This window comes from Oryctolagus cuniculus, chromosome 15 (genome assembly GCF_051225735.1).
Source record: "Oryctolagus cuniculus isolate XC-2025 breed Fujian yellow rabbit chromosome 15, ASM5122573v1, whole genome shotgun sequence".
Classification (NCBI taxonomy): Eukaryota; Metazoa; Chordata; class Mammalia; order Lagomorpha; family Leporidae; genus Oryctolagus; species Oryctolagus cuniculus.
This window is the reverse complement of record NC_142881.1, coordinates 82,525,246-82,539,770: the sequence shown is the minus strand read 5'-3', so window position 1 is coordinate 82,539,770 and position 14,525 is coordinate 82,525,246. Positions and strand designations below refer to the sequence as shown.

At 55.2% G+C, this 14,525-nt stretch overlaps 1 protein-coding gene across 1 annotated transcript; it reads left to right on the top strand.

Moving 5' to 3' along the window:
• Positions 1 to 6,010: 6,010 nt before the first annotated feature.
• LOC149122119 (USP6 N-terminal-like protein) lies at positions 6,011 to 12,654 on the top strand. Its single transcript, XM_089313641.1, has 8 exons — positions 6,011 to 6,016; positions 6,832 to 6,905; positions 9,069 to 9,138; positions 9,299 to 9,384; positions 10,405 to 10,447; positions 10,848 to 10,928; positions 11,341 to 11,448; positions 12,541 to 12,654. Exons 1-8 carry the CDS (start codon positions 6,011 to 6,013, stop codon positions 12,652 to 12,654), a joined length of 582 nt encoding a protein of 193 aa, XP_089169767.1.
• Positions 12,655 to 14,525: the final 1,871 nt, after the last annotated feature.

Genomic DNA, 14,525 nt, shown 5'->3' with positions numbered 1-14,525 from the left:
CAAAATTTGTGGAATTCAATGAAAGCTGCAAGATGAGGCAGCTATTCCATTCTTCAATATTTACCCCGAAAATATTAAAAGCTTGTGTTGGGGCTGGCACTGTGGCACAGCAAGTTAACGCCCTGGCCTGAAGCACCAGCATCCCAAATGGGTGCCGGTTCTAGTCCCAGCTGCTCCACTTCTGATCCAGCTCTCTGCTATGGCCTGGGATAGCAGTAGAGGATGGCCCAAGTCCACGGGCCCCTGCACCCATGTGGGAGACCAGGAAGAAGCTCCTGGCTCCTGGCTTCAGATTGGCACAGCTCTGGCCGTTGTGGCCATCTGGGGAGTCAACCAACAGAAGGAAGATATCTCTTTCTCTCTCTCTCTGTCTCTGTCTCTGTCTCTACCTCTCTCTGTAACTCTTTCAAATAAATAAAATATATCTTTTTTAAAAAGCTTGTATCTATTTAAATATTTGGACATACTGAATGATTCTATTAGTAGAAAATTCTAGAAATTCAAATTAATGTATAATGATAGAAAGTAGACTAGTGGCTGCCCCGAGAGAGTGAGTAGTGGGACGGAGCACAAAGAAAGTTTGCCAAAGGGCACAAGGAAAATTTTGGGAGACATGGAGATGTTCACTCTCAGGATTCTGGTGATTGCTGGGTGTATTTGTATATATGGATATTGATGTAATTGCTTTCTGTCCAATGAGCATACCATCTCTTCATGTCCTTTGTTGTCCAGTATACCATTTTTACATCCCCTCCAATAAGAAAAAGGTAGCAGCACTGTTATCATTCAGGAGCCATGGCTATTGACCTTGGAAACTGATTTAGTGAAATAACATAGATATTTTGCCTCTCATGTTATTTGATATTAGTGACATCATTACTCATGTGTGACCATTACATCATCTATCATACACACCATCCATGAACTCTGGCTTCCAGTGGCATTCTTAGAGGTCATTATTTTGTTTCATTGATGATGTCCACACAATGCAATTCTTAATCATAGTGCACAGGAAAACGTGGGAGATAGCTCATTTTCTGTTGGTGTTAAATTTAGTATTTGGTGTTTTTATAGCATCGAAGCAGAACAGCACATGTCCCTACCATGTCCTCTATTGAACTCTAGGCTATAATTGCTGCATTCCTCAAATGGTACCTCTATCATTACTGATAACACACCTGCCTTCCATACGCCATCTCCAGCAGGGAGGTAGGGTAGAGGTAAAAGAGCCCATCCTCACAAGGAATTTCTGTCCTCCATTCTGCATGACTTAAGACCAGTCCATGGGGCCAGCACTGTGGCATAGCAGGTTAAGCCTCCACCAGCCGTGCTATCATCCCATATAGGCACCATTTCATGTTCCCACTGCTTCTCTTCCAATCCAGCTCTCTGCTATGGCCTGAGAAAGCAATAGAAGATGACCCCAGTGCTTGGGCCCCTGCACCCTCATGGGAGACCCAGAGAAATCATCTCCTGGCTCCTGGCTTCAGACCTACTCAACTCTGGCCATTGTGGCCATATGAGGAGTGAACCAGCAGATGGAAGACCTTTCTCTCTGTCTATCCTTCTCTCTCTAACTCTGCCTCTCAAAAAAATTCATAAAATCTTTTAAAACAGAAAAAGAAAAAGACCAGCACATGAGAGCACTACATCACCACGGAATCAACAGCAAGAAACGGCCTCTGTTGGAGCTCATTGCACTGTAGAGCAATAGTCTTGAAAGTCCTCTGAGAATACAGGTGCAGCCAGGGACCACCATATACTTGGCACAGAGTCTGCAGAGGGGCTGGGGAGACCACCTGGTAACCAGAGATAAGGGGGTTGGGGGAAGCACAGGATAAAGGAACCTGGTCACCACCTTTGCTACCTTTTGGTGCTGTGGACCAGAGACAGCACTGCAGTTGGGGAGTGTGTGATGACACACCGATCTACCCACACACAGGGCAAACACCAGAGTCAGCAGCGAGCGAGCTGTCAGTATCCAAAATTCTGAATATATTTTATATCTAAGAATCACCCCAAATCAACATGTTTGCACCATTTTGGTGTCCCAAGGTCACACAAACAAGCACCATGCTAGCGACCCAGAGTGACCCATTTGCCTCTGGAATCCAGTGCTGGTCAGTGGGTCCAGGATGATGCCATACATGCCTCGTAGAGGTAAGAGTCCCCAGGGCATCTGGTTGAGCCCACATACTTGATAGAATCTTGGCAAGTACCCCAAAAGGAGAAACGGGAACAGAGACCACCACATACGCCACTGGTGTGCTGATCTTCCCACCAAAATGGCTGCCACCCCTCACCCTGCTGGTCTCAGACTCTGGACAGAGACAGAGGAAATCTCCAGGGATGTTTTTCCAGCAACTGGAACCCACCTGGAACCAGATGTGGATGCAGGCTGCCCTGATACCCCTGACTGGTCACAGCCCACAGGGTGGGACACAGATGATTTTCCAGGAAGGCCCTCCTGACCACTGGGGCCTCTGAAGCAGAAAGGCCAGGACAGGAGCCCTGTTTCTCAGGGAAGCAGAGAGGGGGAGGCTGCTCCCTGCCTGAGTGAGGGAGAGCCTGCAAGCTGAGAGAGAAATGGATGTGCTTGTTTACACCGCTGAGATCCCAGGGTATTGTTGCTGTAGCAACCGAGCTCACCCTGAGTGAGGCAGAGGATGATGGCCGGGCACTGGCACCAAACCAGCAGTACAGGTGGCAGTGGGTGATGCAACAGGAAGACGTGTGGGGAGGGGTCAGCACCAACATGCCTCCTGCTGTTGGCAACGATTAAGAATCTCATCATTGAGAGTGTTTGGGTTAGCCCAGCCCAGATTCCTATTTGGGTTCTCTTTTATTTGACAGGACCACAAGGGGATGGAGCTGTTTCATAGGACAGGAATTGTACCCTCCACTGAAGTCATCCCCTGGAGGATGGACATCAGGGGTGGGAACTGAGAAGCAGGAAGCTGCCCCTCCATCTGAGCACACTGCTGCCCATGTCAGCTTCTCCCTCACGCTGCAGCCCTGCCCTCTGCCCCAGCAGCCTCCTGAGCCTCCCCTGCTGACTCCCCAAGAGGTCCTTCCATGACAGCCCCAGGACACAGAGGCTGACCCATGACCCACAGCTCATTCCCTCTAGGAGGCCTCCACTTGTGGGAGGAGCCTTGCCCTTCCTCACCCAGCTCGCTGCTGTGGATGACAGGTCTTCAAACAGTTCATGGAAAATGTACGTATGATTAACAAACTATGCATGGATTTCAAAAAGCTTTGCACCCAAATAGACAGCTTTTAATTACATTCTCCCATGAACCCTTGCATTTCAAATCCTTGAATTTTATTCCAACGGAACTACATTGAATTGGCCTTCATGGCCATTTAAATGTAGTGCCATTGATATAATAAAATATTGGCAGAAAAAAAAAAGGAACTGAATCTCCCTTGTGAGACCAGCATCATGGCACAGCAGGTTATGCCACTGCTTGCAACCCTGGTACTCCATATTGGAGTCTGGTCTCAGTCCCACCTGATATGCTTCTGATCCAGCTCCCTACTAATGTGCTTGGGAAGGCAGTGGAAGATAGTCCAAGTGCTTGTGTCCCCGCCACTCATGTGAGAAACCCGAGTGGAATTCCTAGTTCCTGGCTTCTGTCTGTCCCAGTCTTGGCTGTTTCGACAATTTGGGGAGTGAATCAGCAGAAAGAAGATATTCTCTCTCTCTCTCTCTCTCTCTCTCTCTCTCATACTCTGTGACTCTGCCTTGCAAATAAATAAAACTTTTTTAAAACAAAATCTCATTCATCACTGGGGCCACCTTCTCTTCCAGGTTCGCCCATAGACAGAGTCCGTAAACCACAGGGAGGCCTCCAGCCACAACAGGGTTGCTGCTGACAACTCCATGGCTTTCTAAGTACTGCCGTGGCTCCCGCCTGCAGCCTGGGCAGTACTGGTTCTGAACAAACCACACTGCTAACAGTCAGCAGGCCAGAACCAACCTGACCTCCAGGTTGTGGGCCTGGCCTGGGAGTTGGAGACAAGAGCTAGAGGGCAGCCCTGGCCAGAGGGGTTGAGAAAGCAGCTTCCCAACAGCTCCTGTGGACAGTGAGGGGAGCATGGGACCAGGGCCCCAGGCTTGCAGGGAAGATGTCCTGGCAGAGACCCTTCCAGTGAAAGCATGGGCGTCTCCCAAAATGGTGGGATCCACGGACCTGACCCGACTCCTGAGTGGGTCAGTCTGGGACTGGGAATGTTATGGGCTGGGTCTGGGCCTAAATTAATTTTCCAGACTCTTGCCTTTAACTTAGAGAAGAATTCTAAATACAGGCCCAAACACAGCCTGCAGTGTGGTAAACTTTAGTTACAAAGTGAGAAAAATACACAGGCCCATTAGGGCTTTATTAATGGAGAATGGGCTAAGGGAAGGGAATCATCATACCCTGCTCTGCTTGTCCTGAGTCTATGAGGAGAGAGCGCTTCCGTCCTTCCTCACTTTTTATGAGCTTTCGAAAAAATGGAAGTGTTTACATGGTACCACCCCGATGTCCTGGATAAGAGGCGGTACTTCCTGGGGAGGGGCCCCCTGATTGACAGGTGAACAGGGCAATACAGCCTTGGTCTTGGCCTTGACTCAACACCCTTCTGATAGACAGCTGTGTGTACAAGGGCAGAGAAGGGAGCTGGCGAAAGAAAGACACAGCATGGGCCCTGGCATCTCTCCCCTCAAGCAAATGCTTAGGAAAGCCTGCAGGCTGAGCTGCTGCCAGGGTAGGAGCTGATGACAAACAGCTGGCTAGGGCAGGAGCTCAGGTCACAGGGCCACTGTCTCCAAAGGGACACTCAGAACAGCCTCTCCCACAGGCACACCCTGGGCAAACACACAGGGCCAACCTCGCATCCCCTGCTGGCAGTGCTGGGTGTGGAGCCCCAGACACCTGGGCTCCAGGCCCAAGCAATGACCCTCAGTGCATTACCTGGCCCTGGGCCTGATTCTTGGTCGGCAGATCAGAGATAAAATGCCACCCCCAGGGACCCGAGGAGGAGTAAATAGGATAGCCCAGACAGGGTCCATGCTACACGCGGTGCCCTTCCCTCTGTCCCCTCCCACCACGACAGCAGAGACCACACCCCTTTCTCTTCCCTCCTGAAGGTACCATGGAGCCAGATTTGCAGGTAGCATCTGGGCCCATGCACCTTGTCAACCTCACCCCTCCTACATCACAACCTGGAAAAGAGCAGTCTCCTTTTTCCCTCTCTCTGGCCACCTCTGCATGTACAAAGCACTTAGCACCAGGAGAAATTGTGGTTTTTCTCCTGTTCTGTCGAGGTGACCCACTTTGGGCCATTAAAAAGATACTTACTTTTAAAATATATTTGACAGCACAGAAGACGTATTTGAGAAATCAGAAAGCCGAGAACAGTAGGAGACATTTAGAATATACAGTGTGGTGATATATTTCTGAAATGTGCAATAATACCTTATAAATTTATATCACATACATGGCATCACATACTTGGCACTGAGAGATTTGTATTATCTTCCCTCTGTGCATTCCAAGTTTCTAGATGATTTCCCTACTGGAACTTCTCCTTTACTATGGGGCCCTGGCCACTTCAGGAAAAAATGAAAAAAATCAGGACTGCAGAGTTCAACCCTTGAGTTGTCCCACCAAACAGCTCCACAGGAACCCAGAGGGAGCCTGACACAAAGGGGCAGGTGCTCTGGATTGCACCACTGGTTCCATGGCACCCTTGCCAGAGCCCTGCCCTCTTCGCTTGGGCCCTGGGGAAAACACAGGCCCCACTTGTGGTGACTTTTGATAAAGCCAGGACTGAGGACCCTGACCCCCTGCCACAGCAGAGCCACTTGGGGTTGGCTGGCAGGCTTCTGTGACATCACAGTCACTGAGGATGCACACTCTGGGCTGTGAGGTGACAAGTGACCAATAGTGCGTCTACTGCCCAACTGACCAGGTGTTGGTAGCATAGGCAGGAGGCACATTTGGCAGAATCCAATGGATTCACGATGGAGGTGAGTGGGATTTGCTCTTGGGGAAGGTCCTGCCCAGGTGGGTGACACTGGTCTCCCACGCTGGGTCCCATGGGTGATGTGGCTGTGCCTGTGTGTGAACACCACAGGAGCAGAGCCCTTGGCCCTGGGACTCAGAGCAATTCTCAAGGAAGGGCTGGAGCAGCGAGCTGGAGGGGTCTGGTCTGTGTACTGAGGTCACGTGCTGTGGGTGGGTGCTGTGGGTGGGAAGGGCCCTAGCACGCAGGCTCACCTTGCGCTCCCTAAGCACCACTGTCAGAGGTGATCTCTGCGGCCATGTAGCCACAGCTCTCAGCCGTGCACGCGGGCCCATGGCTCACTTGAAACGCAGGAGCGGCTCCAGAGCGCCCTGTAAGAAGTGGCGGCTAATTCGCAGACTCAGTGTTTCCCTGCACCTGCCAATCTCCTGTCTCTCAGGACACAAATGAGTCCCGTGCCCTCTCTTGAGGTTGACTGGAGGGACTCAAAGTCCTGCCGGACTCCCAGATGCCCTGAGCAGTGCTGCTGAGCTGGCCTCTGCCTTTACTCCCAGCTACCCCTAAAAGAGAACTCAGTGCCTGGGTGTTTAGGTGGCACAGGAAGCCAGAGTGGGCTTTCAGGAGACCTCAGCTGAAATCTGGAATGAGGAGCACCTGATACTCTGGGAAGAGGCTTTCTCAGAAACCCTTCAAGCACATTGGAGGGCACTTTGCTGAAGTTGGAGGGAAGTCCTGGCCCACTCTGTGTGGCAATAGCAAAATACCTGAAGCTGCGTTGCTTAGAAAATGAAAGTTCACTTTAGCTTGTGGCTTGACCAGCCCGAGAGTGTGGCACGGGCACCAGCTTCTGGTGAGGGCCTCATGGCAGACGGCGTTACCCAGCAGGAGCCCAAGTGAGATGGGGCTGGAGGAGGACAAGACCTGTCCCTGATAGCAACCCCAGGGCAGGCATAGTGGGGAAGATACCACTGGGACACCTTCATCCCATACTGTACCACCCGGGATCCATCCCCAGCCTCGGCTCCTGAGTCTGACTCGAGAGCAAAACATCACCCCGAGTGGAGAAAAATGCAATCTGGAGACCACTAACCCTAGGGAATCTGGAGAATGAACTCAGGCAGAGAAAGGAAACCCATAGGCATCTTCCATACAATTAAGAATATTTGACTGCTGAAGCTGGGTGATCCCCACTCATCATTCATTGTGTTATTTTACAGCACTTTGTGAATCTCCAAAAGAATGTACAATGATATTTAAAAGAGGAGAAGCTGAGTGGGGAGGGGAATAACAGAATCAGTTAAAACCCAAGTCTTGCTGGACAGCATCTCTGCACATGACACAGCTGTGTACTCGTTCCCACCCGCAGAGGAGGCCAGCAGGTGTATTGGTGACCAGGGCCCTGGACACTGTGGTCCCCATGCCAGGGCAAGGGAAGTGGGCAGAGAGGCAGAACAACAGGCCCTTGAGGGAAAAGAACCGACTGTGGCCCCAAGGTGGCAGCCTAGGGGCAGTGTGGGGCCCAGGACCAAGGAGGTGCTGGGGGAGGGCTGAGTCGCTTTCCCTGCAGGGAGCAACCTGGTGATCAGCACCCTGGGGAGCTGCGGGCCTGTGGCTGCTCCTGCCCGACATGTGCTGTCCCTGTCCTTATGGTCAGCAGCAGCCCGGTGTTACCAGCATGCGGCTCAGGAGCTGGTGCCCAGGAGTTCTCAGCACTCTGTGCCTGAAGCCCTGGTCAGTGTCAGGACAGGGCCCTGGTTCCCGCTCTGGACAGTCTGGGCCATGCCAGCTTGAGGTCCTATGCAGGTGGTGCTCAGCGGGCGGCTCCCCTGCCCTCCATCCCAGGAGGACCCCCTGTGTCCACCTCCTAAAACTCCTGGGAAGAGGGGCTGGAACAGAGCAGGAGGGGTCAGCAGGGGTTGGGAGTGCTGGGGTCAGGCCTGTGGTAGGACAGCAGGCTGCAACCCTGGGAGTCTCCGTTCAGGTCATTCAGGGGCAGCCCCGAGTGTGGGAACCTCAGGAAGAAGGACTGGCCATGATGGGGCACCCTGTTCCACCTTGTGTTCAAATAAAGAGGACTTCACAGTTGGGCTGTAATAAAATGGCAGAGGAAGAAATGAGGGGCAGGAGGTGCAGGTTGCCTGGGACTTGGGACCGTCACGGCAGGTGGCAGAGGGCCCTGGCACCCCTGGTTCTGGGGCAGTTCTGCCAGAGCCCTGCCCTCTTCACCTGGGCCCTGGGGAGAACACAGGCCCCACTTCTGGTGACCTTTAATTAAGCCAGGGCTGAGAACCCTGACCCCTGCCACAGCAGAGCCACTTGGGATTGGCTGGCAGGATTCTGTGACATCACAGTCACTGAGAATTGTGCACTCTTGGTTGTCAGCAACCAGTGGCCAGTCGTGCATCTCCTGCCCAACTGACCAGATGTTGGTAGCGTAGGCAGGAAGCACATTTCATAGAATCTAATGGATACTCGAAGGAGGTGAGTGAGACTTGCTCTCTGCGTGACCTGTGACGCAGGGAAGGTCATGCCAGGTGGGTGGCACTGGTCTCCCACGCCAGGTTCCATGAGTGTTGTGGCTGAGCTCTCAGCGGCCCCTGTGTGCAGAGTGTGTATATAGTCGTCTCATTCCTCCCACTCTGCTGGGCATCAGTGTCAAATGGGCCTTGGTGTGAGTCTGTGTCTGGACACGGGTTCAAGACTAGGTGTTGGATCAGCTGGTGTCAGGTGGGGCAGTGAGTCCACCTCTGAGAGCCCTAGAGATTCGGGGGCTGGGAGCGGGCCAGGGAGACTTGGGCTCCCTGGAGGACACGTGGATGCCAGGCTGGGGGAGGAGCATCCTTTCCCAGGGCAGGGGAGGCAAGGTGGGGGCTGTCCTTCCCCAACCATCCCTAGTCCCTGTGCTCTGAACAAGTCATCCTCCTGGGACCCGACCACCAGGTGCCCGCCCACCTGGCTGTGTGGCTGTCCCCACTCTGACCACGGGGACAGACCTCGGGGCAGCAGTTCCCGTGGGCTCCCCTGTACTGGATCACAAGTGCGTGTGTGTCTTACAGATTGGATATGGACGCCCTGAGGTCCGGCAGGGCCCAGGAGCGAGCAGGGATCATCTTGAAATATGAGCAGGTACGGGCCAGGGTGCTGGGGGAGGAGGTAGGACCCTGCCTCAAGTACTGTGCTTATGAGAGCCAGACCCCACCTCCTTGGGGACACAGCGGGAGGGTGGCTCAGCTTCCCCCAGTGACTGAGACCCGGGATTCTCACCTGGGTCCCCTCTCCCCTGCAGGGTCCCCGTAAAGGGCCCCAGTTTCACCTGGGAGAAGAGGACGACGAGAGTGGAGCCCTCGTCCCAGACAAACTTGGCTTCCTGTGGTGAGTCCTCTGCACCCCGATCCACCCAGGGGAGGGACCAGGGTCAGAAACCCCGCCATTAGGTAGCACACCTATCCCCAGGCCCCCTCCTTGATCCAAGCTGTTGTCACAGTGCAGGCACAGGTCAGTATACGGGCAGAGCCGAGTGACCCTGTGACTCAAGAATGCAGGATGGGAAAGGGCTGGCTGTAGGGTAGACACTGGCACTCTTACTCTGAGGCCTCTGTTCATGCTAAGTAGAGGTGGTGGCTTGAGGGACATAGCCTGGCCATCGTCACCCCATAGCTGTGTCCACAGGGTTGGGGCACCAGCCTAGCAGGTGGGCAGTTGTCCAACAGGGGCCTGAGCCTCAGGGCTAGGCTAAAGGCTTATTAAGACCTAGTCTGAGAGATGGCCAGCAGTGTGGCCTCTGCAGCTCTCAGCCTGCCTGCAGGCTCCCACAGTACAGACCACAGGGAAGGTGCAGCTGAGGGCCCGGCCCGGGGTCTGTGCTGGGAGGAGTGGGGCCTGCGGGCAGGAGTCAGATTGGAGGCTGTTCCAACAGATGTCAGGGAGAGCAGCCCCATGTCTGGAGGGTAGGCTCCGGTGATCTAGAGGGATGAGCCATCTCGGGCCGTCTTTGGCATGACTCAGCAGCCCACCTTAGCACGGGATAGGGGGTTCTGGCTCCATGTTGTGCCCAGAACCTGGAGAAAAAGCAGGAGCCAAGGGTAGAGAGATGGCCACGGTCTGGGCTAACAGAGGAGGGTGAGGTGGGGAGCAGACACCTCAGGCAGCCAGTGCATAGTGGGGAGGCTGGGTGGGGGATAACCTTGGGGGTGTGGTGGTCCCAGGTGCCTCGAGCCCCAGCCCCTGCTGGGTGTCTGCCTGCAGCATGGCTGCCCCCTCCCTGCCCTTCTCTGTGCTCTGGGCTGTGCCTCAGCAGGGTGAGGACACAGGTCTTCTCCCAGCCTTGCTGGGGAAGTGGACCATGCTTGGTTCAGTGCCCATTCTCATGGTGTTGTCTCTCTTGCTTTTCAGTAAGCAGAAGCCGCCCAGGCATGGATGCCTGGCAGTGCAATGGGTAAGCTGACCTTGGCCATGGACTCTTCATCTAGGAGGCAGAACTAGCAGGCCTGTGGGTATGGGCAGTGGTTAGAGGAGTGCCATATGGTCCTCCAGGGACAGCAGTCCCCAGGGGATCTGTTGAGGCCCACATACCCCAGTGCAGGCCTGCAGCTCTGGGTCCCTGCCTGTGGGCCACTGTGACCCACTTTCCTGGATGAGATGGGACTAGCTTGAGGATGCTTGTCCTTTTATTTATACTCAAGACCCTGAGGCTCCCCTAGTTGGAAGGTCTGGGTGCTGTGGTCTGCCCCTTTGCTGGCTCCTCCCAGCTGAGTTGTCCACAGGCTCCTGAGCTGCACCCGTGGCCTCCCTCAGAGGACACTGCTGAGCTCACGCCATCCTGTCTCCATTCCCAGCGTAAACATCAAGAGGGCCGCCGACTGCAAAAATGGAACAAGATGCTGCGAAATTTCACCAAGTACCGCAGCAGTGAAAAGGTGCCTGGACCTGAGGGCCCCTGGGGACCACTGGGGGTGGAGTTGGGATGGACAGTGCCCATCGCTGTGCCTCTCAGACACAACTGTCCTGCCCTGAAAGGACACAGGTCATCTCAGCCCCATGCCCGTGCACCCAGGACACTGTCGCAGTAGAAGATCCAGTCTCCCCTGGGGCCACTCCCAGATGCAGGGCAGGCACAGTTCCTGGTGCCCTGTGGGGGCAGTGAGTGCACCACAGAGCCTGCACTGAGCCCTCGGCCCTCCTCTCACTGTTGGGTCAGGAGGCCCAGGTCCAGGCAGATCTGGGGACACAGCACAGAGCCCAGGGCTCCCCTTCCTGCTGCCTCACCCTACGCTCCCCCCCAACAGAGGGCCTGGGGCGGGTCTCACCAGAGCCTCCTCTCTCCTGTAGTTCCACCGGAGAATTGAGAAAGGCATCCCCGCCCAGGTGCGCGGCAAGGTGTGGGCCATGATGCTCTCCGTGGATACCCTGAAGGCCCAGAACCCTGGCAAATTTGAGGTATGGCTCTGTGTGCAATCTGAGGCAGGCCAACCCGCTTGGGCCTGCTCAGGAGCGCAAGGCTCCCGTGTGGTGGACAAGTAATGCCAAGGAGGAGTGGTCATTTGGTTGGGGCCCCCACCCGGCCCTCCCCTCTGCCTCATCCAGGTCTCCCCAGAGGCCTCCTCCATGTCTCCCCACACACAAATGGGCCTGGACACAAGGATCCGGTCAGGGCCACAGCCTTCATCCCTGTGGTCCTGCCTTGCCTCTAGGCCCAGGACTGCCCAGTGCCATTGTGCTGGGTCCTGAATGGATAGAGAATGCCTGGAATGAGGTGGAAATCCTGTGTGCTAGGGCCCTCAGCTGGCTCTGTCCCTAACGGCCCTCCCCACACCTGACCCTGCTTGTGCGTTTCTTATGCTCGCCGGGCCCTGCCCTCACCTGGGCCTTCTCATGCCTGGCCTGGCCTCAGCTCACCCAGCCCCCACCTGGCCTGCTGGTTCCATCGGTCAGAGTCAGCTCTCAACTGCTTCTGGGAATGAGGGCTGATCCATCAGAGGGCTGGCCCTGGGTTGACTGTCACCTCCCTGGCTGACATCAGGGAGCAAGGAGCAACTGAGCCGCCAGCCCCGCCCTCCCCCAAGTCTTCAAGTGGGGGCTGTCCCTGGGGCCAGCTCCAAGTCCAAGAAGGGTGTCCACTCTCTTGATGGAGCTGGGGCTCTCCTGCAGGGGGCAGCCCTGAAGGCTGGTCAGGGTGAGGCTGACTCCTGTCCTGTGGGGCCTGAGAGCCCAGTGAGGAGGTTCAGAGGCCTGATTCAGTCTCTCCTGCTCTGGGAAGGCAGAGGTAGCACAGAAGGACATTGGCAGAGCCCCTGGCCTCAGGCTGACTGTAGCGGGTCCGCAGTGGCCCCTCTGCTGGGCACTGGGGGTGGCGTGGACACTAAGGCGAGTGGGGAACCCATGACCCTCCCTGGATCAGGGAAATGAGCTTCCCTCAAGGGGAACTCTCCCTGCCAACCAGAAGAGCTGATGTGGCTTTGGGGTGCTTGTGTGGCAGTGGGGGTTGGCTCGTCCTGAGGCCGGCCCCTCCCCCTCGGCCCTGCCCTGCAGGAGATGAAGGAACGGGCCAGGTTGTGCTCAGATCAAGTCCAACAGATCGATGAAGAGGTAGCACGCACGTTCAGAAGTCACATCATGTTTCGAGAGCGATACGGAGCTAAGTGAGGCCTCTGGGCTGGAGGGGCCCTGGGCGAGGGAGGTGCAAGGGTCCTGGGACACATGGGGTCCTAGGAGAGACATGGGCTCAAGCCTAAAGCATAATTGCTCTAGGACAGAAAAAAAATGGATCCATGGCCTTCTATTTATACTGAACAGTTTGCTTTCCCAAAGACACTTTGGTGGGAATGAAATGAAAAGGAACACAAGGGGAGACAGTATTTACAAAATACAAAAAATGAAGTTATACATAATAAGAAAGCAAATGAGGGTTCCCTGCCCTGACATGGGCCAAGGCTCAGGAGGGCCCCTTCATGACTGCACACACAACTCTCCTACTCAACGCGTGAAAACACGCTTAGCACCTAAACCACAATGGGGCACCAGCGCACAGCTGTGAGAATGGGGGAACTAAGACCACTGAACGCCGGGTACCGGGGAGAACGTGAGGCGAGCGCCACTCTGGTTCGTTGCAGGAACAGAGCACAGTGGCCCAGACCCCCAGCAGCACCCAGGGCAATTTCTCACAATGAGAGACACACACCTTCCACACGAACCCCCAGCACACACGCACATTTACACAACCACCAGAACAGCTGAGTGCATAAAACCCTCATGCAAGATTCAGGGTTGTGTTTGCAGTCACTGGACGCGGCAGTAGCCTGCACGATGCTCAGTGGGGACACGGATAAGGAACCCGTGTCACAGCTGAATCCGAGAACGGGATTCAGTGAGAGGCAGGACGAGACTCGGCCCTGGGCTCACCTGGATGCATCTCAGGTGCATCCTGCTAAGAGAGGACGCATCCCTCAAAGGCTACACGTGCTGTGATCCACTCACAGGACATCTGCAAGAGGCCAAACCCTGGGACACACAACAGGGCAGTGGTGGCCACGGGCTGGGGGAGGTGGGGAGTTTGGCCACTGAGGCTCATGGGGAACACATAGGCCACAGGAGCTGCTCCCTACCAGGCTGAACGTGCATGGGAGGCTGACTCTCCATGGCTTAGACCCACGGGACTGCACCTCCCACAGTGGGACGCTCACCTGTGCAATGAACACCCACCTGGGGAAACGAAACTGCACATGACTGCACCCCGAGAGGTGTGCGTGTCCCTGCAGGCAGCGCTCACCCACATGGTGGACCACACGCAGGTGCCCTGATGACGTCACTGCTCATGAGCAGAGTGTCACGGGCGCTGCGTGTGGCTGTCAGGCTCTGTTAGGCAGAGCCACACTGAGAGCCTCGGCAGCACAGGACGCACAGCCTCTGTCCTCTCTCTTCCAGACAACGCTCCTTATTTGAGGTGCTCCTCGCATACTCGATGTACAACCCCGTGAGTATTCTGTGATAACATTCCAAGGTCATATCCAGAGCTGTCCATGCAGGGTGCCCCTGGTCACAGAAATCCTAGCCTGGGTTGAGGGGGCCTCTAATCCACAAGGCAGAGACTGAGGGGTAGAGTTCAAGCTCATGGCCTCCTTGGCCCCAACCTCAAGTTCTGGGGCAGAACGGAAGCCTTCTCCTGGGCTGGGCTCTGTTCTGGCCCAGGCAGGCCTTACTATGGTGCTTCTTCCTCACGTCTGCAGTGGGGCCCAGCAGGGCACCTGTACAGCAGAGAGCTCCAGAGGCCATCATGGGTGTGCAGTCTGCACTCCCACAACAGTCTTCCCCTTCCTGACATCTGGGGTGGGGCTCATACCTCTTCTTAACCCTGCACAGCCTGCGCTCAGACCCTGCAGCATTCTCTCCAGGAACTTTGAGAGCTGGCTTGTGCTCCAGTCCCTGAGATCCTGACACCCAAGGGGCAGCAGTGGGGCCTGGTAGTAATGCTCAGCTCTCCCAGGAGAGGTCACCCTTGCCACTTGAGATCATCCCAG

Coding starts and splice junctions, on each gene's coding strand:
- LOC149122119 (XM_089313641.1), top strand. Junction 6,906..9,068: donor GTTACCCAGCAGGAGCCCAA/GTGAGATGGGGC, acceptor TGTGTCTTACAG/ATTGGATATGGACGCCCTGA. Junction 10,929..11,340: donor AGTACCGCAGCAGTGAAAAG/GTGCCTGGACCT, acceptor TCTCTCCTGTAG/TTCCACCGGAGAATTGAGAA.